Source organism: Pristiophorus japonicus, chromosome 17 (genome assembly GCF_044704955.1).
Source record: "Pristiophorus japonicus isolate sPriJap1 chromosome 17, sPriJap1.hap1, whole genome shotgun sequence".
Classification (NCBI taxonomy): Eukaryota; Metazoa; Chordata; class Chondrichthyes; family Pristiophoridae; genus Pristiophorus; species Pristiophorus japonicus.
Genome location: NC_091993.1, coordinates 19296864 through 19323845, shown reverse-complemented (window position 1 = coordinate 19323845; position 26982 = coordinate 19296864). Strand labels below are relative to the sequence as shown.

The 26982-nt window shown below is 47.1% G+C and overlaps 1 protein-coding gene across 2 annotated transcripts in view; it reads left to right on the top strand.

Moving 5' to 3' along the window:
- LOC139227587 (NT-3 growth factor receptor-like) overlaps positions 1 to 25544 on the top strand; it is a 636555-nt gene extending 611011 nt beyond the window's left edge. For both annotated transcript variants that reach the window (XM_070858451.1, XM_070858450.1), the window contains exons 13-15: positions 1439 to 1679; positions 18603 to 18761; positions 25359 to 25544. In XM_070858451.1, the coding sequence (XP_070714552.1) occupies positions 1439 to 1679; positions 18603 to 18761; positions 25359 to 25544 (586 nt within the window). The remainder of the gene's footprint in view (positions 1 to 1438; positions 1680 to 18602; positions 18762 to 25358) is intronic.
- Positions 25545 to 26982: the final 1438 nt, after the last annotated feature.

Here is a 26982-nt window from a genome sequence, read left to right as displayed (position 1 = left end):
CGACTACACTTCAAAAAATACTTCATTGGCTGTAAAGCGCTTTGAGACATCCAGTAGTCATGAAAGGTGCAATATAAATGCAAGTTTTTCTTTCTTTTCATTCCCTACTGAGTTGGCATCAAGGGTTTTATTTCCTTGGGCGCTCACGTCAGGAGTTTAATTGCTGTGGAGTTTTATTCCCCTGGGTAGCCATGTCAGCGCTTTTGTTCCTTGGTGTGTACAGTTTGCAGCTTCCAGCCTTTCACATGCACATATAATTACCATCTTTGCAAGGAATGGGTAAATACTTTGAATCTGTTTATTCTCGGAGAAATCTCAACTTCGTCTCTGCATGTACTCTGGAGCTCTCTGCCTGCAACCTCACGTCCGAGCTTCATTTCCATAGGCAGTTATATTGCCCATCGTGTCCAGAACAGAAAGTGAAACAGAATGATGACATTTGTACCAAGTCGCTCTGAGCATTTACCACAGATCAAGGGCTGTGTTTATAGTGGCATTTGTACTGTTGAAACGTATCCTATTATTCCAGTCATCAATCTAATATTACACACAATTTAACAAATAGGCAGTCAAACATCAGTGAGCTGCTGCAGCGGGGAGAGCAACAATGGCCCCAGGGACAGTATAAACAGAGAGAACAGAGCGATTGCAGTGTTTTGATTGTAATTGTGCTTTCTGGTTGAAACAGGTCAAAAAGCTGTTTGAGACGAAGAAGGAATTTGTTATAGGGAATCAAAATGGAGTAGGCAGCTCTTTTGAAGTTGGGGACAAGACGCATTATTGGGGAGGAGAGGAGAGATGGAGCTTTAATCTGCATCTAACCTGTGCTGTCCCTGAGCTGGGCGTGTTTGATTGGACATGTTATGTATGTAATAACTCGATAGACTGAATACTGTAAACTAACACAGGGGCAAACCCGGCTCTGCTTTATTAGGGCCCAAAGTGATCACATTGCAATGATGGCTTGCCTTTTACACCTGGGCCGCACACACCAGCGTACAGCCCAATGACCTCCGACAGTGGCGCCACCTGGTGGCTAGTAACCCCAAAGCATACATACATGACAGGACAGTGTAGCAGGGAGCTTTACTTTCTATCTAATCTTTGCTGTACCTAAACTGGGACTGCTTGATGCTGACACTGGGTGCCTGAAATGGGAAGTATTCCTTTCATTTCTCAGCCGATGAGTATAAGGTTCAAAAAAGGTAAAACAAAGACATATTTGGGTACTGGGAGGAAGTTCAGACGGGAAACGCCTGATGTGATTCTAATCTGTGAGGTGTAAACCTGCCCCAAAGGATGAGCCTCTCTGTGGGATTATCTTGTGCAATTGTTTTTGTAAAATCCAATCCGTTGGGACAGTCAGATATCAGCAGCGGGGAGGAGTTTTGGTGTGATTACCCTGCCCCACTGATTGTCCTCTTCACTGGCTCCACAGGGCTCGCGGTCCAGACGCAATGATTCTGGTGGACGGACAGCCACGACTAAAGGGGGAAATGACCATCTCGCAGATGTTAAACATCGCCACACAGATCGCGTCTGGCATGGTATACCTGGCCTCACAACACTTCGTGCACAGGGACCTGGCTACCCGCAACTGCCTGGTCGGAGGAACCGTGCAGGTTAAAATTGGAGATTTTGGAATGTCAAGAGATGTCTACAGTACAGATTATTACAGGGTAAGTTCCTCATTGACTATCGATTATTACAGGCTAGGTTCCTCATTGACTATCGATTATTACAGGGTAAGTTCTTCATTGACTATCGATTATTACAGGCTAGGTTCCTCATTGACTATCGATCATTACAGGGTAAGTTCCTCATTGACTATCGATTATTACAGGCTAGGTTCCTCATTGACTATTGATTATTACAGGCGAGGTTCCTCATTGACTAGCGATTATTACAGGTAGGTTCCTCATTGACTATCGATTATTACAGGCTAGGTTCCTCATTAACTCTCAATTATTACAGGCTCGGTTCCTCATTGACTACAGATTATTACAGGCTAGGTTTCTCATTGACTACAGATTATTACAGGCTAGGTTCCTCATTGACTATCGATTATTACTGCAACAAGAACAACTTGTAATTAAATAGTGCCTTTAACTTAATGAAACGTCTCAAGGCGCTTCACAGGAGTATTATGAGATAAAAAATTTGACACCGAGCCGCATAAGTAGAAATTAGCGCAGGTGACAAAAAGCTTGGTCAAAGATGTAGGTTTCAAGCAGCATCTTGAAGGAGGAAAGAGGCGGAGAAATTTAGGCAGTGAGTTCCAGAGCCTGGGTCCTAGATAACAGAAGGCACGGCGACCAGTGGTTGAGCTTAAGAGATGCCCAAGAGGGTAGAATTAGAGGAGCGGAGATATCTCGGGAGGCGGGGGGTGGTGGGGCAGGAGGAGATTACAGAGATAGGGAGGGACGAGGCCATGGAGGGATTTGAAAATAAGGATGAGAATTATAGATTTGGTGCCTCATTTACTACAGATTATTACAGGGTAGGTGCCTCGTTGACTATGGACATTAAAGGTAGATTGTTCATTCACTATGGAGTACAGATTAGATGCCTCATTCTCTATAGGGTAGATTCCTTATTCAGGATGAATTATTATAGTGAAGGTTCCTCATTCAGTATATATGATTACAGATGCCTCTCTCCAGTTTATCTCCCATCTCCATTTATGCCCTCTGTAAGGTCATCTCGGCTATGTGACCCACCTCCTGCTCCTTTGACACCATTCCTACTAAACTGCTGACCAGCCAGCTTCACTTCCTGGCCTTCATACTAAACTGACGTTGTAAATGGTTTCCTCTCCTCATGTGCTGTCCACTTCCCTTTCAAAATCGCTGTCACAAACTGCCTCCTCAGAAAAACCCATGCTCGACCCCTCTTACCCCAGCTCCAATCTCCCTTTTCTCTTCAAATCCCTTAAACACGCTGTCACCTCCCAAACCCATGCCCAGCTTCCTCCAACTCAATAAAAAACACAGAAAATGCTGGAAATCTCAGCGGGTCAGACAGCATCTGTGGAGAGAGAAACAGAGTTAACGTTTCAGGTCTGTGACCCTTTGTCAGAACTGGAAAAGTTGGAGATGTAACAGACTTAAGGAAGTGCAGGGGCACTGAAAGGGGGAAGGGAGGGAAGAACAAAGGGGAAGGTCTGTGATAGGGTGGAAGGCAGGAGAGATTAGAGAGACAAAGGGACGATGGGCAAAAATGCGATGGTAATGGGACAAGTTAGGAAACAACAGATGAGTCTAGGTGGGGTGTGAATGGTGGCATCGTCACCAGCTGCCGTGGGAAAGAGAACAAAAAAGGGGGGGGATTGAATTAAAAAAAGGGAAAAATTGTCAGGTGTGCCTTCAGCCACTGAGCCCCATGCTCTTGAATTCCCTCCCTAAACCCCTCTGTCTCACCTCCTTCAACAACCACAGCAACTTGTATTTATATTGCACTTTTAATATAAAAAAATGTCCCACAGTGCTTCACAGGTTATAAAACAAAATTTGGCACCAAGCCACATAAGGAGAAATTAGGGCAGAGGAACAAAAGCTTGCTCAAAGAGGTAGATTTTAAGGAGCCTCTTAACGGAGGAGAAAGAGGTAGAGAAGTTTAAGGAGGGAATTCCAGAGTTTAGGGCCTTGGCAGCTGAAGGCATAAAGAAGGCTTTCTTTAAAACTGAATTCTTTGACCAAGCTTTTGGTCACTTGTCCGAATAACTCCTTCTTTGGCTTGACAACATGTTTCTTTTTTAAATTACGTCTCCGTGAAGTGGCTTGGGATGTTTTTCTACTTTAAAAACACAATGGCCCTGAATTTGCAGTTGGAAACAAATGCCTCCGACCGCAAACATTTCTACGAAAGTACCTGTTGTTCCCGGAGTTTTGGAGACTCCGGGTCCTGGACCTTTATACGAAGGGCTGTGTAGAGGCACACGTATCCCAGCAGCATATGGCCTTCCTACGGATCACTGGGATCATGTGGGCCAGCCCAACCTATCAGAGTAGGGGTAATCCCAGTCATAATTATGGTGATTCCAATCACCAGAAGTATGAATAGGAATACTCCCAAAAGCTTCAGTTAATTTTTTAAAAACCGTCTCATATTTAAAATTCATCAAAATGGAATTGAATTAATTATTTAAAACAAAAATTTAATTTTTTGAAAATAAATTTACATATTTTAAAGGGTCTCAAAATAAACTTGTCTTATTTAATAGGATTTTAAATGTTTAAATTATTGAATTTTTAAAATTATTCTGTGCTTTAAAAGACTTACGCTGGTAAAAGCAGGCCTTACAAAGAAACATAGAAAATAGGAGCAGTAGTAGGCCGTTCGGCCCTTCGAGTCTGCACCGCCATTCAATATGATCATGGCCGATCCTCTATCTCAAAATTATATTCCCGCTTTCTCCGCGTAACCCTTGATGCCTTTTGCGTCTAGAAATCTTAAATATATGCTTCTTAAATATATTCAGTGACTTGGCCTCCACAGCCTTCTGTGGTAGAGAATTCCACAGGTTCACCACCCTCTGAGTGAAGACATTTCTCCTCATCTCAGTCCTAAATTTCCTACCTAGTATCCTGAGACTGTGACCCCTTGTTCTTGACTTCCCAGCCAGGGGAAGCATCCTCCCCGCATCCAGTCTGTCCAACTCCATCAGAACTTTAAACGTTTCAATGAAACCCCCTCTCATTCTTCTAAACTCTAGTGAATACAGGCCTAGTCGACCCAATCTCTCCTCATACGAGTCCTACCATCCCAGGAATCAGTCTGGTGAACCTTTGCTGCACTCCCTCTACGGCAAGTATATCCTTTCTTAGGTAAGGAGACCAAAACTGAAACACAATACTCCAGGTGCGGTCTCACCAAGGCCCTGTATAACTATAGTAAGACATCCTTGTCCCTGTACTCAAATCCTCTTGCAATGAAGGCCAACATACCATTTGCCTTGCTAACTGCTTGCTGCTTACGTCTGCCTTTATCGGTCGTAAGCATTTCAAGGGCATTCACTGGGCAGCAGTTGGGAAAATAACCCAACTCTCCGCCCGCAGAGGCCCTTTACTTTCATCTGTGTGCGATCTGTCAAAAGGATTCACATGTCTAAACCCGGAACTTGCGCTGTCGCTACGGGTGTGTCTGCACCTCGTACACGCCTGTAGGGGCCGCAAATTCAGGGCCTATATGAATGTAAGTTGTTATGGTTCTTGTATTATTACAGGTTAGGTGCCTCATCAGTACAGATTATTACAGGGTAGGTGTCTCTTCGATATTGACTGTTCTAATGTCACACTCATTATTCTCATTCACTGAGAAGTTTATGGGTCCGAAATTACGCACCGCTGGAAACGGGGCGCACCTGCCCTGTCTCTGTTGTTTTTACCGGCGCTGTTGATGCGGTGGCCTCATGAGCGAAATTCCGCTCTTTGGCTTTTTTTTCCAGCGGACCGGAACATTTTCAGATAGTTTTAAAATGTTACCCCAATTTCACTGCCAAGCACCTTCTGCCTATTGAATGACCCGCTCTTGCAGGCTCAAAGGGCCGAATGGCCTATTCCTGCACCTATTTTTCTATGTTTCTTCAATGCCATTTCTGACGGAATATCTGAATGCAAGTGCCTGCTTTCCAAAATGGCTATTCTTCAAAATGGCTGCTTTTAACCAGTTTCTTCCTGTACAGGTGCAGCACCTCAGGGACCTTAGCAAGAAAATGTTCCACTCTTAATCTGACTCTGATAGCTATTATATCTTCACTCCAGTGCACTGCTGAGGGAGTGCTGCACTGTCGCAGGGGCTGTCTTTCAGATTAGACGTTAAACCAAAGCCCTGTCTGCTCTCTCAGGTGGATGTAAAAGATCCCACGGCACTAGTTCGAAGAGCAGGGGAATTATCCCCAGTGTCCTGAGGCCAATATTTATCCCTCAATCAACATCACTAAAACAGATTATATGGTCATTATCACATTGCTGTTTGTGGGAGCTTGCTGTGCGCAAGTTGGCTGCCGCGTTTCCCACATTGCAAGTGACTACACTCCAAAGGTACTTCATTGGCTGCAAAGCGCTTTGCGACAACCGGTGGTGGTGAAAGGCACTATATAAATGCAAGTCTTTTAATGCACACAAAGACCTGCTGTGAAACGTGTCAATTGCAGCCTTGGACCAGTCCCAGTGTACACCAGCCCATGCACTCAAACTCCCTCTCCATCCAGCACGCCAGTAATTGGTACTATTAAGGGGCAGTGTCACTCAGGGAGACCCCCATCGAGGTAGAGCCATCAAAATGGAAAGGGTGCAAACTGGAGTTCCCATTTTGCAGTCATCATCATCATAATAGGCAGTCCCTCGGAATCGAGGAAGACTTGCTTCCACTCTTAAAATGAGTCCTTAGGTGGTTGAACAGTCCAATACGAGAGCCACAATCCCTGTCACAGGTGGGACAGATAGTTGTTGAGGGAAGGGGTGGGTGGGACTGGTTTGCCGCATGCTCTTTCCGCTGCCTGCGCTTGATTTCTGCATGCTCTCGGCTATGAGACTCGAGGTGCTCAGCGCCCTCCCGGATGCTCCTCCTCTACTTAGGGTGATCTTTGGCCAGCGACTCCCAGGCATCAGTGGGGATGTTTCACTTTATCAGGGAGGCTTTGAGGGTGACCCTGTAAGGTTTCCTCTGGTCACCGTTGGCTTGTTTGCCGTTGTACGAGGTGACCACAGGCAAACAACCCTCGGGGCAGCTATGGGAAGACCAGCCAGCACGCTGCTTGTCCCCTGCTGAGTAGGATCAAGTAGATTGCAATCCTCTTCCTCATAAACAGTGCAGGCAGAGAGTCTGAAGGGGACGACTGGTGGAAAGGATCTCTTCGTCAGTCTGAGCACATTTTTTTTGTTAAATGCTAAAACCGTTACATCAACTGTTGCTGTCCAATCCTACTTAACAGAAATCAGATGTCCACGAATCATATCCCTGGGGTATCACTTAACAACCATTTTCCAAAAATTAAATGATAGGTCATTACTGAAGTCATTATTGAAGTATTTAATATTAGTTTCACTAGTGCATGAAAAATGTATTCATTTAAACAAATCAATTGCAGTGAATCCTTAGCTTTGCCTTGCGCCTGTTACTGTAAAGTCAATTAGAGGGTGTTTGATACTATCTGGGACCCAGATCATTTCACACTTGTAAATTACCGCATGCAGATTTAATTATTCCAGGATTTATTAGACACCGCAGCCCACTCTCGAGCAAAACACAGACCTGTTGCTTCAGACATGCACGAAATTCAACAGAAATGAATTGAATTTGAAGCCTTCGGGTCCCTTGGGTTCTCCAGTCCTCATTCCTTCAGAGTCCGGTCTTACTTATTCCCCAAATAATTTTAAACGGCATGTCATATTTTAAGGGCTCCATAGAGTGCAGGCAGTCAGGAAAAGACTGGCACTTTGAGACCAGGATTATGAATGGTCAGATCAGCTGTTGCTTGTCTATTGAACTTCTGCTGCCTGGCCCATTGTTAAATCCCAGGCTGCACTGAGCAATTAATTCAATGAGCACTAAGACCCTGGGGAATCCATACAGCATTGGTGCATGTCCCTTTAGACATCTTTTTGTATTCTTCTCCTACCCAATCTAATAGTCCAGTGAAAAGAAACAAAGCTAGCAAGCAGGTACAACAAGCAATAAGGAAGACAAATGACATGTTGTCCTTTATTGCAAGGGGGTTGGAGTATAAGAGTAAGGAAGTCTTGCTACAATTGTACAGGGTCTTGGTAAGACCACACCTGGAGTACTGTGCATAGTTTTGGTCTCCTTATTTAAGGATAAAGATACTTGCCTTGGAGGCATACAACGGAGGTTCACTAGATTAATTCCTGGGATGAAAGGGCTGTCTTATGATGAAAGATTGTGCAGAATGGACCGATACTCTCTAGAGTTTAGAAGAATGAGAGGTGATCTCATTGAAACACACAAGATTCTGAAGGGGATTGACAGGGTAGCTGCTGAGAGGTTGTTTTCCCTGGCTCGAGTGTCTAGAACTAGGGGGCACAGTCTCAGGATAAGGGGTCGCGCATTTAAGACAGAGATGAGGAGGAATTTCTTCATTCAGAGGGTTGTGAATCTTTAGAATTCTCTGTCTCAGAGGGCTGTGGATACTGAGTCTCTGAATATATTCAAGGTTGAGATAGATAGATTTTTGGAGTCTAGGGGAATCAAGAGATATGGAGATTGGGCGGGAAAGTGGAGTTGAGGTCGATGATGAGCCATGATCTTATTGAATGGCGGAGCAGGCTCAAGGGGTCATAGGGCCTACTCCTGCTCCTACTTCTTATGTTCTTATGACAAGAGAGTAAAGACATTGTGAATATCATCAGTTAAGATTGAAGAAGACTCAAACATATACGTTTGATGATCTGACTTGGACAATGTCCTTTCCCTTCGCAACCCAGAATTCAGCCCAGACCTATGTGATGAGCAACTTCTGTCAATCAATCTCCCTGTAGCCATTGGCCTGCAGCACATAACTGCCCCTTATTGGGCAATCATTTGCAAGTTCCTTTAGAAAGGCCACAGGATGCAGGAGGAGAAGATGGGACCTTGTTGGGGAAAGGGCCCGATTGTGGAAGGAACCGACTGAGAAGGGGAGGGGAGCCACTGTTATGACCCAACACAAAATGCAAAATACCGCGGATACTGGAAATCTGAAATAAAAACAGAAAATGCTGGAAATACTCAGCGGGTCAGGCAGCCTCTATGAAGAGAGAAACAGAGTTAAGGTTTCAGGTCGATGACCCTTCCTCAGTCATGAAATGTTAACTCTGTTTCTCTCTCCACAGATGCTGCCCGACCTGCTGAGTGTTTGCAGCATTTTCTTCTTTTATTATAGTTATGACACAATGTTGTTTCTCAGTGTCTAATTTTCTTTTCTTATAAATCTGCCAATAATCCTGTTAACTGGACTCTCTCAAAAGGTTACGAGACCCCTCAGTTTGAACAGATTAGAGAATGCTCAGTCGAGTTCTTGATTACCAATTCAGCAGCACACATCCCATCAATATCACTTATCATTCCCACGATGAAGCTGCTATTCTGCTTCCCATGCAACTGATGTAAATGCTGCAGGCATCGAGGACAAGAGAAAGGATTCGGTCTTTTCACTAAATTATGGATGTTGGGATTTGCGAAGCATCGGTGAGGCTTCCTGCAACACTCTGACCTTCCTTCTAATCTGAGTAGCAGTAACTTCGATTAAACAATCATCTATTATATGCAGCCCAATTTTCGAACATAAGAATGTAAGAAATAGGAGCAGGAGTAGGCCATACAGCCCCTCAAGCCTGCCCTGCCATTCAATAAGATCCTGGCTGATTATCGACCTCAGCTCCACTTTCCAAAAATCTATCTATCTCAGCCTTGAATATATTCAGAGACTCAGCCTCCACAGCTCTCTGGAGCAGAGAATTCTAAAGATTCACAACCCTCTGAGTGAAGAAATTCCTCCTCATCTCTGTCTTAAATGGCCGACCTCTTATCTTGAGACAGTGTCCCTCAGTTCTAGACACTCCAACCAGGGGAAACAACCTCTCAGCATCTACCCTGTCAATCCCCTTCAGAATCCTGTATGTTTCAATCAGATCACCTCTCATTCTTCTAATCGCCAGAGAATATCGGCCCAATCTACACAATTTGCTCAGATTTAACGAGGCTTCTATACAATCGAATATACTTGCCCATCCTGCAAACTGATTAATGGAATTGATATCAGAAGCAACAACAACTTGTATTATTATAACGCCTTTAACATAGTGAAATTTCCCAAGGCGCTTCACAGGAGTGTTATAAGACAAAAGATTTGACACGGAGCCACATAAGGAGAAATTAGGGCAGGTGAACAAAAGCCTGGTCAAAGAAGCAACAGAAAGCAATAGAATTACTTTGAAATTACAACCTGGAAACAGGTCACTCAGCTCAACCAGTGCATGTTGCTGTGTATTCTCCAGACGAGCAGCAGTCCACATGTCAGCTCTTCCCATCTCCCTTTATTCCCCTTTCCTTCAACCACCCGATTGGACCTATTCGGACCTCGATATCAAAATTCTCATCCTTGTTTTCAAATCCATCCACGGCCTCGCACCTCCCTATCTCTGTAATCTCCTCCAGCCCCACAATCCCCCCGAGATATCTGCGCTCCTCTAATTCTGCCCTCTTGAGCATCCCTGATTATAATTGCTCAACCATTGGTGGCCGTGCCTTCTGTTGCCTAGGCCCCAAGCTCTGGAACTCCCTGCCTAAACCTCTCTGCCTCTCTTTCCTCCTTCAAGATGCTCCTTAAACCCTACCTCTTTGACCAACCTTTTGAGATCCTGCCCTAATTTCTCCTTATGTGGCTCAGTGTCAAATCTTTTGTCTCATTATACTCCTCTGAAGCGCCTTGGGACGTTTCATTATCGTAAAGGCACTATATAAATAGAAGTTGTTGTTGTGTTTTTTCTTACATGTTGACATGATTTCTGCTTCAATCACTAACTCCAGCAGTGCATTCCACAGCCTCCCACCCTGTGTAGAACAGCTTCTCTTGTGCTCTGTTAAATCTTACATTTGTTCTTACGTTTATGTCCTTGATTTAGACCCCTCAATTAGTGGAAACAGTCTCTTTCTATCTATCTTCCATGCCTTCATAATTTAAGCACCCATTTGTCCATTCCAACGATTGTCCCACTTCCCTTTTCTCTTCGATCCTTGAACATGCTATTGCCTCCCATTTCCACCTTAACAGCACTGTTCAAACTCCTCCAGTCTGGCTTTCCGTCTTCTCACAGCTCAGAAACCAGCTTGTCCAAAGTCACGAATGACATCCTTTGTAATTATGACCAAGGTGCTTTATCCCTTCTCGAACTCTCTTGCAGTGCTTGGTGCGATTGACTTTGCCATCCTCTAATGTCGCTGCTCAGTCATACAGCTCCACGGGCCTCCTGTGCATGGTTCCACTCCCCCTGACAGAACACAGCCTGTGTATCTCCAGCAATGACTTCTCTTCCCTCTCCCACACTGTCACCTTCCCACTCTATCCTCAGCCTGTAAAGTCCTGTCCCCTCAGTACAGATTCACATGAGGCATGTAGTGAAGTCAAGGTCACTCTGGACCTGCACCTTTATTTCACAGCTCTGGAAAGCTGCACTTGACTGAGACCTGTCTTTATATACCTGTGTCTTGTAAGTGCACCCCTGGTGGTAAGGTATGCTGGTGGTTACAGGTCATAACTTATTACAGTCATGTATAGCATGTTGGGATACAGCTGTATATAATAATGTAAGATACATGACATCACCCTCCCCCAAGGTCTTATTGTCTTTACAGGTTCAGTCTCTCAGATGGTCTATGCTCTCGCGTGGAGCGTCTGAGTTGTGGTTCAGTTGTTTGCCTTGGTGTCTGTTTTTCTTTGGGTGTGGTTGCTGGTATCTCGCCTGGGCTGTCTGTTTCGATTGGTGTGATTGTTGTTGACTCGCCTGGGCTGTCTGTTGGGATTGCCCTTTCCTCAGGTTGTTCCCTCTGTCTGTCCACCAGGTGTGGTGCGAGTTCCACATTGTAGTCTGCCTCTGGTTCCGCAATGTTGTTGGTAAATCTGCTTTTGACTTGGTCTACATGCCTCCGGCAGGTTTTGCCATTGTCCATTTGTACTACCAGTAGCCTGTTTCCTTCCTTGCCCGTTACTGTCCCTGCAAGCCATTTGGAACCCTGCCATAGTTTAGTACAAACATTTTGTCCCCTATCTCATTCCATCTCCCCCTCGAATTTCTGTCATAGTACTCAGTCAGCTTACGGCGCTTTGCCTCAACGATTTCGTGCATGTCTGGGAGGATTAATAAGAGCCTTGTTTTTAAAGTCCTTTTCATCAACAGTTGCGCGGGGGGGATCCCAGTCAGTGAGTGCGGACGAGATCTGTATGCCAACAGCAGTCGCGACAGGCGACCCTGCAGCGTGGGACCTTGGATTTTAAGCATGCCTTGTTTAATGATTTGCACTGCTCTCTCCGCCTGGCCGTTGGAGGCCGGCTTGAACGGTGCCGTCTTGACGTGATTTATGCCGTGGTCAATTATAAAGTCTTGGAATTCTGCGCTGGTGAAGCACGGACCATTGTCACTGACCAATATGTCAGGGATTCCGTGCGTTGCAAACATGGTTGCGAGGCTCTCCACAGTGGTGGAGGTTGTGCTCGAGTTTAAAATGGTGCATTCGATCCACTTTGAAAATGCATCTACAACTACGAGGAACATTTTGCCCATGAATGGGCCCGCATAGTCTACGTGCACTCGCGATCACGGTTTGGTAGGCCAGGGCCAGGGGCTCAGTGGAGCCTCCCTGGGGGCATTGCTGATTTGGGCACAAATGGTGCACCTTCGGACGCAGAGCTCCAAGTCCGCGTCAATACCAGGCCACCAGACGTGGGATCTGGCTATGGCCTTCATGAGAACGATCCCCGGGTGCTCGCGGTGGAGCTCCCGGACAAATGCCTCTCTGCCTCGCAGAGGCATGACTACTCGGCTGCCCCACATCAGGCAGTCTGCTTGAAGTGATAGCTCATGCATGCGCCTGTGAAAGGGTTTTAATTCCTCGGGGCAGGCATCGCAAGCCTCTGCCCAGTCACCGGTTAGGACACATCTTTTTACTAAGGATAACGTGGGGTCGCTGGCCGTCCAGGCTCTGATTTGGCGAACCGTCATGGGCGAACCTGTGGACTCAAAGGCATTGATTGCCATGACTATCTCACAGTCCTGTTCGTCAGACCCTTCCGTGGTCGCCAGGGGTAGCCTGCTGAGTGCGTCGGCACAGTTGTCTGTGCCTGGTCTGTGCCTTATGGTATAGTTGTAGGACGCCAGCATGAGTGCCCACCGTTGAATTCGCGCCGAGGCGTTGGCGTTTATTGCCTTGCTCTCGGATAGGAGGGATGTGAGGGGCTTGTGGTCGGTTTCTAACGCAAATTTGGCCCCGAAAAGGTATTGGTGCATCTTTTTGACACCGTACTCGCATGCGAGCGCCTCCTTCTCTACCATTCCGTATCCGCGCTCCGCCTGCGAAAGTGACCTGGAGACATAAGCTATGGATTGTAATTTTCCCACACTATTAACATGTTGCAAAACGCACCCGACCCCGTACGCTGACGCATCGCATGTGAGAACTAGCTTTTTACCTGGGTCAAAGAAAGTCAAAACACTGTTGGAACACAGAAGGTTGCATGCCTTATTGAAAGCGCGTTCCTGGGCGTCCCCCCAAAACCAATCGCACCCCTTCCTGAGTAGCACGTGGAGAGGCTCCAGCAGCGTGCTTAAGTTCTGCATAAAGTTCCCAAAGTAATTGAGTAGCCCGAGAAAGGCGCGCAGTTCTGAGACATTCCGGGACCTGGATGCCAGGCGAATTGCTTGTGTTTTGGACTCTGTTGGGCGGATTCCATCAGCGGCAATCCTTCTGCCCAAAAATTCAACCTCGGGTGCGAGAAACAGGCACTTGGATTTCTTGACTGGTAGGCCTACCCGATCCAACCGCTTTAGTACTTCCTCCAAATTACGGAGATGGGAGTCGGTGTCCCTGCCTGTGATAAGTATGTCGTCTTGAAATACAACCGTCCCCGGGATGGACTTGAGCAGACTCTCCATGTTGCGCTGGAATATGGCAGCTGCCGACCTGATGCCGAATGGGCATCGATTGTACGTGAAAAGGCCTCGATGTGTGTTGATGGTGGTGAGTAGCTTGGATTCCTCGGTCAATTCTTGCGTCATATACGCAGATGTGAGGTCTAGTTTTGAGAAAAATTTACCTCCAGCCAATGTGGCAAATAATTCCTCCGCTCTGGGCAGCGGGTACTGGTCCTGTAGGGAGACTCTGTTTATGGTAGATTTGTAGTCCCCACAGATTCGTACGGATCCATCAGGCTTCATGACTGTGACGATGGGACTTGCCCAGTCGCTAAATTCCACAGGTGATATAATGCCTTCCTGCAGAAGCCTGTCTAGTTCGTGTTCAATCTTTTCCCTCATCACATAGGGTACAGCTCTGGCCTTGTGATGGACCGGTCTAGCATCCTGTGTGATGTAGATTTTGACTTTGGCCCCTTTGAAAATGCCCACACCTGGCTGAAAGAGATGTTCAAATCGCTTTATAACTGTTGAGCAGGGGGTCTGTTCCTTTAATGACATGGCATGGACATCATCCCATTTCCAGTTTAGTTTTGCCAGCCAGCTTCTCCCCAGCAGTGCTGGGGTTCTCCGGGGACAATCCACAGGGGAAGTTGGTTCACTGTCCCTTTCTGTGTGACAGAGAGCATGGCGCTGCCGAGGACTGGTACGATTTCTTTGGTATAGGTCCTTTGTGTGGTGTTGACCCTTGTGAGTTTTGGTCTGTCTCTTTTATGCGGCCACAGTTGTTCAAATTGTTGAGCGCCCATGAGAGATTGACTCGCTCCCGTATCCAGCTCCATATTGACAGATATCCCGTTGAGTAGGACCCTCATCATTATAGGAGGCATCCTGTTGTAGGAGCAGCGGCCATTGATCGTGTTGACCCGCTGTACACCGGTGTCCCGGGTATTGTCCCCACCATCTTCTGGTCCGCTTTCCGACCCATCTGATTTGTATACCAGCCGAGCTGCCGTTTATTTGCACATGCGGGCCAAATGCCCTGTATATTCACAATTTCTGCAAACAGCCTGCTGAAATCAACATCCCCTTGACGAGTGCCCACCCCCACACCTCCAGCACAGACCTGTTCCATTGTTCAAAGAGTTCCCAAAGAATGAGCTGCGTCTGGCTGATCTCTCTTGAGCTTCTCTCAGTTTGTAGTTGATTGCTCGCATTGTGGGTTGATGAGGTGTGAATGGCCGTTCCTGTGGCCCGTGATGGCTTCTGCCTGCTGTCGAGAGCCTGTTCTCCCGGTTTTGTCTGTGTGTGGGGGTAGCAGCTTGTTTAGTGCTGTGAGCTTCTTCTTCCGATATTTCGTTAGTTGTCGTACCTGCATTGTAAATCAACCTCGTTTCTTCTTCCCCTACCAAGAATGTCTGTGCAACCAGTGCTGCTGCCTCTAAGGTTAGGTTCTTGGTCTCTATGAGCTTTCAGAATATGCCTGCGTGGCCTATTCCTTCAATGAAAAAGTCTCTCAGCATTTCTCTCCTCAGTTCATCGGAGAACTCACATAAACTAGCCAACCTCCGAAGTTCCGCCACGAAGTCGGGTATGCTCTGGCCCACACAGCGTCTGTAGTTGTCGAACCTGTGTCTGGCCATGTGTCGGCTGCTCGTTGGCTTCAGGTGGTCTCTTACCAGTGTGCTCAATTCTTCAAACGACTTGCTTGCTGGTTTCTCGAGTGCCAACAGATCCTTCATTAAAGCGCATGTTTTCGAGCCACAGCTGATCAAGAGATGGGCTCTTCTCTTGTCTGCCTTTTCGTCGCCTCACCAGCCTTTGGTTACAAAGCTTTGCTGGAGCCTTTCTATAAAGTCCTCCCAATTGTCTCCCGCATTGTACTTTTCATCTGATCTGTTGTTCGCCATTCTGTGGATTCTGTAATCCCGTAACCCGTCGCCACTGTAAAGTCCTGTCCCCTCAGTACAGATTCACATGAGGCATGTAGTGAAGTCAAGGTCACTCTGGACCTCACCTTTATTTCACAGCTCTGGAATGCTGCACTTGCCTGAGACCTGTCCTTATATACCTGTCTCTTGCAAGTGCATCCCTGGTGGTAAGGTATGCTGGTGGTTACAGGTCATATCTTATTACAGTCATGTATAGCATGTTAGGATACAGTTATGTATAATAATGTAAGATACATGACACAGCCCACCTCCTGTTCCTTATCGAGGGTCAGCTTTCACACAGGCACTGATAATACTCGGCTCTACCTCTCTACCAGCTCTTGCAATGCCCGGACTGCTTCTAGGCCGTCCAACATAAAAGTATCTGGTCAGCCATGGGTGCCCAGGTGAAGGCCATCTTCAGTCTGGACACAGTCCTCCAGTTCCACACTAGGAAGGGGCCGAAGCTGCTCTGTATTTCTCATCTTTCTTCACTGACAGCAACGTTCATGCAGGTTAACTTAGGGTGGGACTTGTGGCCTTCATGGTTCACAATGGAAGGGCATTCTCCAGCCCATGTGCAGGATGCAAGATCAAGCTATGAGGTATGTCGTGGATTTGTGGCAAAAAGTGGAAGGGGCTACAGAGAGGGAGGATTATGCCAACTTGTCCCAGAATTCCCTGGAGGGAGAGCCAGTCTGACAGCAAGGTCACCTCTTTGCCAGAGCCCCAAACAAGAAGACTTGGGTTACGCCTGATAAATGGCACTGGTCTTGGATGTGTTTGGATTTTTAGAACAAAAACCTGGCTGGCACAATGCAAAGTACCCCAGTTCGTTAATTCACCCCATTGAGGGCAGATGTCTGTTGTACAGCTGATGAGGAAAACTGCTGGGAAGTCCTACCAGGAGGCTGAGTATGTTCTCCTATCCATGGCCCGATGCCGGCCAGACAGATAGACAGCTGCTGACGAAGCTCCACACCTCTAATTGGTGGAACCGCGGTGTGATGGCATGTGGTGTGTGCCTGTGCTGTGATGAAGAAAATGGTGCCAATTGGCCCCCACTCTGCTCCTTACAAAAGGCTCCTGATATCTGCTGTCCACCTAGGGAGGACTTGTCAATTGTCTCAACTATGGAGTGAGTGTAATGGAGTGGGGGAAGGGGTGAGGTGAAAAGGTAAGCAGGATAAAGGTCAATCGACAGTGCCCACCTACCCCACCCCATCAGCAATGTGCCCACAGCAAGACTGGCAACTGAAAGCAAATGGACCCTTGAAAATAGAGTAAAGCAGCACTGAGAGGGATTAGCACGTCACAGTAGCGAATTTGGTTTCAGGGGAATATGTTGAAGTGATGGATCATTCACTGAAATGGGAACAAATTCATCACCTCAGACTTTCCTTTTGGTTCAGCAATGATGGCTGTAGCTATGATCGATACGCTTCGGTGATGTTCAAAGACTGCCTCGTGACTCCCGTGAATGTTTATGGGGTGGCTCTTCGATCTGCGTTCAACCCCGCCCCCCCGCGCAGACACGGGAGGCACTCTGCCTGTTTTAGTGCAGTCACTTTGGCACTGGGATTCCACCAGTTACTAGAAACTCTCGATGATGCTAGAAAAGTTGTTCAGTTTCTGATTGCGAGCTTGAGCTTCACAAAACAATGTACCGCAGGCGACGGGTTTCAAAATCTAGTGAGTAATGGGGATTTGTGAATTGAAAAATATATAGTGGTTTATTAATACAGGAGTACGGGTCAGGAGTCAGTGAAGCTGGCTGTAGTCACACAGCAGGTACCACGAGTTACAAATTCCAACCTACATACAGCTAAATAACATTCAATCAAATGTATGTGCTAAACCAACAAACACTGCAGGCGGCTTAATAACAGTAGTTCCACTCATTATCGTGACACATTGGCACATTGGGAGATGGAGAGAGGTGGGGGAATAGGTGAGGCGAGAGGGAGAAAGGCAGGGGAGAGATTTGTCCCTCCTACAGGTTCCAATCAGGCACAGTGCCATATTCAGGATATCGCGCCAGAAACCAGCGGTCTGCTCTCTCTCTCTGGACACTGCACTTGAGGGGAGGCGAAAGGAGGGGAGGGGCGATGAGGTGAAAGGAGGCAGGCCAAATGGAGGAAGGTGAGGAAAAGCAGAAGGGTGAGGACCTCAATGAAGAAAAAAAAATGTCTCTGATATCACACAAGGTCATTTCTTATTGGCTGGAATAGAGACACAATCAATCAATAGAACAATTGTATTTTTCACTTTGGAATGGGATACCATTTCTAATCTGAGAATTAGCTGGCTTCTTTGGGCAAGGGACTAACACGTACTACACCAGCACCTGCTGAACCAGTGCTCCTGATATTACTTCACCCGTGTATTTGTGTGTGACTTTGTATGTTTGTGCACACGTGTGTCTGTATGTGTGTATGTATGTTCGTGTGTTCTAGTTTTGAGTGATGCCTCCAATATTTTACAAGCATTCCCAACAGAGAGCATCGATATGCATTGATTTAGATGACAAGATGTCATTTGCCCAATGTGGCTAAGATCGGGAGCCATAAGCCTACATCTGACTAAGCTATAACATTACACACTACTTCATCTGTACGTTAGTTCACACTGTGCCCAGCCCCACAACCCCCCCCCCGAGATGTCTGCGCTGCTCTAATTCTGCCCTCTTGAGCATCCCTGATTATAATCGCTCAACCATTGGTGACCGTGCCTTCTGTTGCCTAGGCCCCAAGCTCTGGAACTCACTACCTAAACCTCTCCACCTCTCTAACTCTCTTTCCTCCTTCAAGACACTCCTTTAAACCTACCTCTTTGACCAAGCTTTTGGTCACTTGTGCTAATTTCTCCTTATGCGGCTCGGTGTCAAATTGTTTTGTCTCATAATACTCCTGTGAACGTTGGGACGTTTCACTACATTAAAGGCACTATATAAATACAAGTTGTTGTTGGTGTACCATATGTAGTTGATGTTCGTGACGCTTCTCTGTAACTCAGTCATGCACATTTTTGATTGGTTGTGTTCCAGGTGGGTGGTCACACCATGCTTCCAATCCGCTGGATGCCCCCGGAGAGTATAATGTATCGCAAGTTCACCACCGAGAGTGACGTCTGGAGCTTTGGAGTGATCCTGTGGGAGATCTTCACCTACGGCAAACAGCCCTGGTTCCAGCTCTCAAACAACGAGGTAAGAGACTGGAAGAAACATTCCCGGGATAAAGTGTCGTTGGTAGGAGGAGTTAAGACTTGCGCTGGCAAATGGTTTGCATCTGCCACTGCAAAATTTCATCAGCTGGGCCCTGAGTGTGGAGCGGAGCGCTAAGGGAGGCGTTGCACACCTCTTTTAGGGCACTAGACCGGCTGAGCAAGTGAACATCCCGAGCTAAACAGCCAGCCGGCCTCGGAGTGCCATAAGATTCTCAATTCATTACTGACGTGACCCCAACGTAAATCATAAAAAGAAAAACAATCACACTTACTCGAGGTAGACATTTCTTCAATCACTTCGGCCGCTACAGCTTGGAACAGCAGCTTTCACTGGCGTTCCCACTAGGGGGCGCTACGGAGTGGGAGCGATCCAAATATCGAGTCGGTGCCACAATCAGAGGCCTTGCACACCGGCTCGCCTCTCACGGGCGGTACTGCTCCACTCCCCCGCAAACCCGGCACCGAACATCCCGGCGGGGCGCGGGAAGCTGGTCGCCCGGACGCTAGTGCTTTCCGCCGCCATTGCCGCCCCTCTCGGGCGCTGAGGGGCGGATAAAGACCGAAAATCCAGCCCAGAGTGCTTAGCGACACAAACCACTGTGAGCAGTCTGTCAGCCTCACTCGTTGGTCTCTTGGGGTGCATGTTGTTCCTTCCACAAGTGGTCAACCTGTGTTTCCTTGAGTGACGATATGAGGAGTGAGTCAGAACAGGCAAGGACAGATTACATTCAGTAACAGGTGCTCTGCTGTGCCTGTGGGCTTATTTTTCAATTATTAACACAAGAATTCTACCTTCATGTGATTTTCGAACACTGCATGGGAGGCATTGACTGTTCCACCTTAAGTAAATTAATGTTTTAATCGTATTTGCTACTTTAGAACCTGATTATACATTTCTCCATATTAAACTGAATATTCATCGCTCCCCTTTTCTAATCCTCTGAATTTCTCAATGTTATCCTTTTCCTTTGAACATTCTCCACGCACAACTTGCTATCCTTTGCAAATGTTTACATTCTTTTAATGCACTCATAAAAATCATTTTTAAATATTGTAAACAGCAGACATCCCTGGACCGAGATCTGCTGAATTCTATTGGTCACAGCTGTCCAGTTAGATCCACCCCCATTGGTCACCATTATTTCCTATTATTTGCCTAATTGATTTTTCCATGTACATCCTCCTCTATCCTAACACCTTTCACTTTGGCCATAAAATGTCTTGTGAGTGACCTTGGTCTAAAAACTGGCAATAAACAGGCACTGAGGGTATATGTGGCATGCAGCAGGCATGTGCTAATTCCACACTGGCTATGTCATTGTGTCCAGCAAAACCTTCACTTTCTCCAATCTTTGCTCCCTCAAATCCAAGGGGTGCACATTTGAGCGTATCTGGTGCACAGCCGTTTTAACTATCCATCACCAAATCTGTCTGGACCAGATCTAAAGCACTATCGGGCATCACTCTAACTCCACCAAAGTCACCAACTACTGCGGGATCATCCTCAAGAAGAAAGATCACCCACTTTTCTCCGCTACCAAACATCTCCTTAAACCCCTCTCTCTTCATCTCCACTAGCAAGTGTCAGGAGTTTTGTTAACACGAAGATTGAGATCATCCATTCAGCTGCCTCACCACCTTCCCTTATCCCAATAAGCCACACCCTCGCCACCAATTCCATCACCTTCCTCGGATACGGTTTCAGGTTGAACCAGGCTGTTCGTAACCTTGGCGTCCTATATAACCTCAAGCTGAGTTTCCAACCGCCTATCCTCTCCATCACAGAGGGCCTACTTTTATCTCCGTAATGTTGTTCACCTCCACCCCTGCCTCAGCTCATCTTTTGCTGCATCCCTCATCCGTGCCTTTGTAACCTCCAGACTCGACTGTTTCAATGCCCTCCTGACGTGTCTCCCCTGCTCTACCCTCTTTAAACTCTGCTGTCTGTATTCCATCTTGCACCAAGTCCCACTCACCCATCACCCCTGACCTTACTGACCTCTTGGTCGTCCAACACCTCAAATTTAAAATTCTCATCATGTTCAAATTCCTTTTTGGCCTCGCCCAACCCTGTCTCTGCAACCTCCTCTAACCCTACAATCCCTCCTGAGCTCTCTGCCTCTGAATCCAGCCTCTTGTGCATATCTTCCCTGCATTCCCTCCACCCCCTCCATTCCACCATTGGCTTCTGTGCCTTCAGTTGCCTGGGCATCACACTCTAGAATTCCTTCCCTAAACCCATCTGGCTCTCCATCTCACTCTCTTTTAAGACTCTCCTTAGAACCTATCTCTTCAACCAAGCTTTTGATCACCCAATATTTCCTCCTTTGTCTCAGAGCCCATTTTTGTGAATGCGCCTTGGGATATTTTCCTCCATTACGGAGAGGTGCAGTCCCTCGGAATCGAGGAAGACTTGCTTCCACTCTTAAAATGAGTTCTTAGGTGGCTGAACAGTCCAATACGAGAACCACAGTTTCTGTCACAGTGGGACATTCAGTCGTTGAGGGAAGGGGTGGGTGAGACTGTTTTGCCGTAAGTTCTTTCCGCTGCCTGCGCTTGATTTCTGCATGCTCTCGGCGACGAGACTCGAGGTGCTCAGCGCCCTCCCGGATGCACTTCCTCCACTTAGGGCGGTCTTTGGCCAGGGACTCCCAGGTGTCAGTGGGGATGTTGCACTTTATCAGGGAGACTTTGAGGGTGTCCTTGTAACGTTTCCTCTGCCCACCTTTGGCTCGTTTGCCGTGAAAGCGTTCCGAGTAGAGCGCTTGCTTTGGGAGTCTCATGTCTGGCATGCGAACAATGTGGCCTGCCCAGCGGAACTGATCAAGTGCGGTTAGTGCTTCAATGCTGGGGATGTTGGCCTGGTCGAGGACGTTAATGTTGGTGCGTCTATCCTCCCAGGAGATTTGTAGGATTTTGTGGAGACATCGTTGGTAGTATTTCTCCAGCGACTTGAGGTGTCTACTGTACATGGTCCATGTCTCTGAGCCATACAGTCAAGGCCACCTACGGTCCAAACACCCACTGCTGACCAAGAATGGGGAAACACTCATCAAGGACACTGAGGCAGTCAGGGCCCACTGGTAGGAGAGGATAGAGGTGCTATACAAATGCAGGTTGTTGCTGTTTGTTATTCCAGTTGTAGTTATTCTCAGTGGCACGGGTCCTGATCAGTCCCACAGTCTCTGCACCACATCCCACCTGGGGCAGATCTTCCACTTGTGTGACCAAGGTAGTTGTACGTGTGAACAGGTGATCACGGCTGTATGTTGCCAAAGTTAAAATGTTATAAATTAACCTAATTAGTGACATGCATGAAATAAGAGGACGGAATTAACCACCTTGTTCATAATGTGGTGAAGATTTAATTTCCTTTATTGTCATTTAATTTTTCTGTTTCAAAGTTCTCTCAGCTCCCTATGTGTCCGTACTCATTTTAGTTGTGGCTGGTAATTAAATGCATGCCGCAGGGTTAGTGGTGCAGTCAGAGTCTGGTGAGGAGCCAGATGAGCTTCTCTTTTCCTTTGCACAATTCAGTTTTGCAAAACAGCGTTCTCACGTTGTGACCACTCTGTGACCTGTAACTGTTTCACGCAAGCAGATTTTATCGGTGTCGTTGGCTAATAATTACCATGCTGCGCGACTCGAGTTGCTGTGTCCATCCAGGAAGCCCATGTAAAGATTCACTTCTAAAATCTCGGAATTGTAGGTGTGGAATCAAAAATGATTCACTCGCTGGGTGATGTTAACCCCTCGAGTGTCGACCATTGCCTTTCTGGCTGATATTAACCCCCTGTTTGCCAGCCATTTCCTCGCTGGGTGATATTAACCCCCTGAGTGCTGGCCATTTCCTCGCTGGGTGATATTAACCCCCTGAGTGCTGGCCATTTCCTTGCTGGGTGGTATTAACCCCCTGAGTGCTGGCCATTTCCTCGCTGGGTGATATTAACCCCCTGAGTGCTGGCCATTTCCTCGCTGGGTGGTATTAACCCCCTGAGTGCTGGCCATTTCCTCACTGGGTGATATTAACCCCCTGAGTGCTGGCCATTCCCTCACTCGGTGATATTAACCCCCTAAGTGCTGGCCATTGCCTTGCTGGATAATTTTTTTTTAAATTCATTCACGGGATGTGGGCATCGCTGGCATTTATTGCCCATCCCTAATTGCCTTTGAAAAGGTGGTGGTGAGTCGCCTTCTTGAATACAACTGAGTGTCTCGCTGGGCCATTTCAGAGGGCAGTTAAGAGTCAGCCACATTGCTGTGGATCTGGAGTCACATATAGGCCAGACCAGGTAGGGGCAGCAGATTTCCTTCCTTGAAGGACATTAGTGAACCAGATGGGTTTTTATGACAATCCGGTAGTTTCATGGCCACCATTACTGATACTAGTTTTTTAAATTCCAGATTTATTTTAATTGAAGTTAAATTCCCCAGCTGTCGTGGTGGGTGTTGAACTCGTGTCTCTGGATCATTAGTCCAGTAACGTAACCACTATTCTGCTGTGCTCACTGATTGCCAGCTATTCCCTCGCTAGGTGATATTGACCCCCGAAGTGCTGGCCATTTCCTTGCTGGGTGATGATAACCCCCTGAGTGCTGGTGATTCACTTGCTGACTGATATTAACCTCTGACAGTTGGCAATTCTCTCTAACTCATATGGGGCACAGGGACATCAGGAACAGGAGTAGGCCATTCAGCCCCTTAAACCTGCTCCGCCATTCAATCAGATCATGACAGATCTATACTTCAACTCCATTTTGCCCGCCTTTGCTCCCTATCTCTTGCCTAACCTAACCTGCCTGAATGATATTAACCTCCAAGCAGCAGAATATACAGAACAGACACAGACACAGACCTGAGCAAGATTTAAAATGGTTTTTTTGCAGCTTAATATGTGCTCTGCATCTTTTTGTAATTTAAAAAAATATTTCTCTGTATTCTTTTGGTCATTTCCCTTCCACGTCTGGATTCTCTGTTGTGACTTAGTCGCTAACCTAAGAGTTGAACGATGCTTTCGCTCAGTGCCTGCATCCGCCACTCGTCAGTTGGGCAGTGAGGAGATGCACGGAAACACCTTTGAGTATTCAGCCCCTTCTGCTTCTTTGTGTGCACACGCATTGGCTCATTTCCTTCTCTCCGTTACAGGTTTGACACAGTAGCATGTTGCATAACAGAAATGCCTCAAAGAGCTTAACAAGGGGGAAAGGTGCAGGCAGTCAGGGAAAGGAGGAAATGAGGGAGGGAGGGAGCATGGCACCATCAAAGAGAAGGGTCTTTCGAGGCTTTTAGATAGGCAGAGAATGGCAAAGAGGTTTGCGAAAAGATTTCGAGCAGCCGGAGGAGCATTGAGTGAGTAATCAGAGCAGAAGAGGTGGGAGCGAAGTGGTAATCCAGAGTGGGAGGGCGTAGACTGGGACATAAGACTGGAGAAGTTCATTTCGAAAGGGTGGAGTGTGGTCATGAAGGTATTTGAAGATGAGGACAATCAATTCACTTGGGCACATGGACCCAATCGAGCTTGGTAAGGATGACTATACAGGACTGGTGGGAGGGACCTTAGAGTGCAGAGTTCTGGAGTATGTGGAGATGGGGGTCTCTCAAGGAGAGGGTTGGAGAAGTCAATGCTCAAGGTGATCAAGGTGCAGCTTAGGATTTCAGTAGTAGTGAGGGAAGAGGCAAGGATCTTATAAGCATCAAGGAAATCCACTAGATCTAAAACACCAATCCGCCAACAGGAAACACAAGTTTAATTTATTTTAAACTTGATCAATTTCTTTTAATTGGTGGATAAGGACAGGACAGAGATGGTTGGTCAGTTAAAGAAAGACGTGCATTTATATAGTGCTTTTCACATCTCTTTACATCCAATTAAATACTTTTAGACTGTGGTCACTGTTGTCATGTGGGAAACGCAGCAACCAATTTGCTCACAAGCAAGCTCCCACAAACAGCAATGTGATAATGACCAGATAATCTGCTTTTGTTATGTTGATTGAGGGATAAATATTGGCCAGGACACCAGGATAACTCCCCTGCTCGTCTTCAAAATCGTGCCATGGGATCTTTTATATCCACCTGAGAGAGCAGATGGGGCCTCGGTTTAACGTCTCATCCAAAAGACGGGCACTCCGACAGAGCAGCACTCCACTGGAGTGTCAGCCATGATTTTTGCACTCAAGTCCCTGAAGTGGGACTTGAACCCACAACCCTCTGACTCAGAGGCCAATGTGCTGCCCACTGAGCCACAGCTGACACTACAAGTTACTGAGGAGTTGTGATCAGAAAGTGGGCATTTACAACCAAGAATGGCAGCAGTGTCACATTCCACGGTGACCATTCTAATCGAGGCAGTCACCTCGAGCAGCTTCCATCATTCAGCAAGTAATGTGGTGCACAGACCTTTACAGCGAGTGGATCAGTGTAACAGGCAGTGACCGTCAGTGGCTGCTTCGGCGCTTGTAATGTATTCATATGTTTTTTTTGCAGAACCAACTTCTTTAGAGGCGGCCAGCAATCTCGGCAAGAAAACTATTGGAGCGGGTTGCAGAAACTAACGGGGTCTTATGTTTAATTGCAGGTCATTGAATGTATCACGCAAGGGCGAGTGCTGGAGAGGCCAAGAGTCTGTCCCAAGGAGGTGTACGACATCATGCTGGGATGTTGGCAGCGGGAACCCCAGCAACGGCTGAGCATCAAAGACATTCATCGGATACTGCAAGCTCTGGGCAAGACCTCCCCCATCTACCTGGATATTCTTGGCTAGTGGGCTATGTGCACCAGCCCCTCCTGAATGTACTTTATCCCAACAGTAAACTACGGCTTCATTTGGGAAATGAAAAAAAAAGTGAAGTGCCTGCTGTATATAAACTGTACAGTTGTTTCTGAGGCGGTGTTACTGGTACCTGCGCACAGAAAGCTGCTGCAACAGACCTGAAAAAGAAGTTTGGTTCCCAAACAGAATCCCTCCATGTACTGGTGAAACCTAGTCACTTTATCCTGACCCCACTTTAAATACGAGCGAGAGAGAGGCCTCTGCTTAAGAACACAGCAAAGCCCCACCAAATTATTCGGATTCTCCAACCACCGAGACCGGCTCCGAGGAGGGTTCAACACACACACTCAGCGTGAAAAAGCCAAATTTGTGACGAGGATGCAGTCTCCGCCCCCGTGTTCCTGGATATTTCAGCGCGGGCAGGGCTGGCTCGGGGCTGCACTCTCCTCGGGCCTTTGGTTACGGCAAATTCCCATTGGATCCGGAGCTGAGAGCGACGGGTCTGGGAGGCATTTGGGGCAATCATCCCGAGTTCACTTACAAAAAGGCTCAACAGTGTTTGGAAACGTTGTTAAACCCGTTGCAGAGCGATTGCCGGATTGTTACAGGGTCGGTGTAAAGAATGTTCCCATAAAACCAGAGAAGTGCAGTAGATGAGCAATTTCCCTAGGGTCCGTTTGGCTACTCAGCTGACATACCCAGTGGTCAAAGGCAGGTGCCACGATGGTTTCTTATGTCCAACAAATCGCTTGGTGTAGATTGAATCCGGCTGCTATCCTGGCCAGTTCTGTGTACTTTTTTGTCAACCAACCGTTATTTTAAAGTTGGCGTCAGCTACCTTGTGTGCTGCAATTATGATGCTTTAAATAGACCATTTGCATTAGCCATCTGTATATTTACACACAACAATGTTCTCCTTTTAATTTTATTTACATGCTACAACACTCAGCAAAGTTTAAAAAAAAGTAAACTCCATTTTGATAATGTGGAGGCAGGACGAGCCCCTTCACCATTTACTTCCTGTACTGCAGGTCAAAGAGCAATGAGCCGCAGACATGTGCTGTCGCCTGTCTCGGCAGCGGTACCTGATGTCGATTTGAAATGCATTGGAGATTCTCCCTACGAACCCAGTCATTATCCTGCAGTAACGACCGGCAGCCGAGGCCCGACAGAACTGGCCTGCCAAGGAGATGGCGGTCCATCACCCTGGTGCCACTCTGCAGCTGGCATGGGTTCAGTTGGCCCTTGGCTGAGGAGGCGATCCCCTCCGCAGAGGGCAAAAGATATCGCGATCCACCTCGAGGAGTGTTGGCGGGTCAGGTGGAAGCCCTTGGGGTTGGGCCACCCCATTCTCCCAGTGGGACTGGGAGGCGGTGGTCGCTTTGGCATTAAAATATTGGGCGCACGGCGACTGAGTATTAACGAGCCA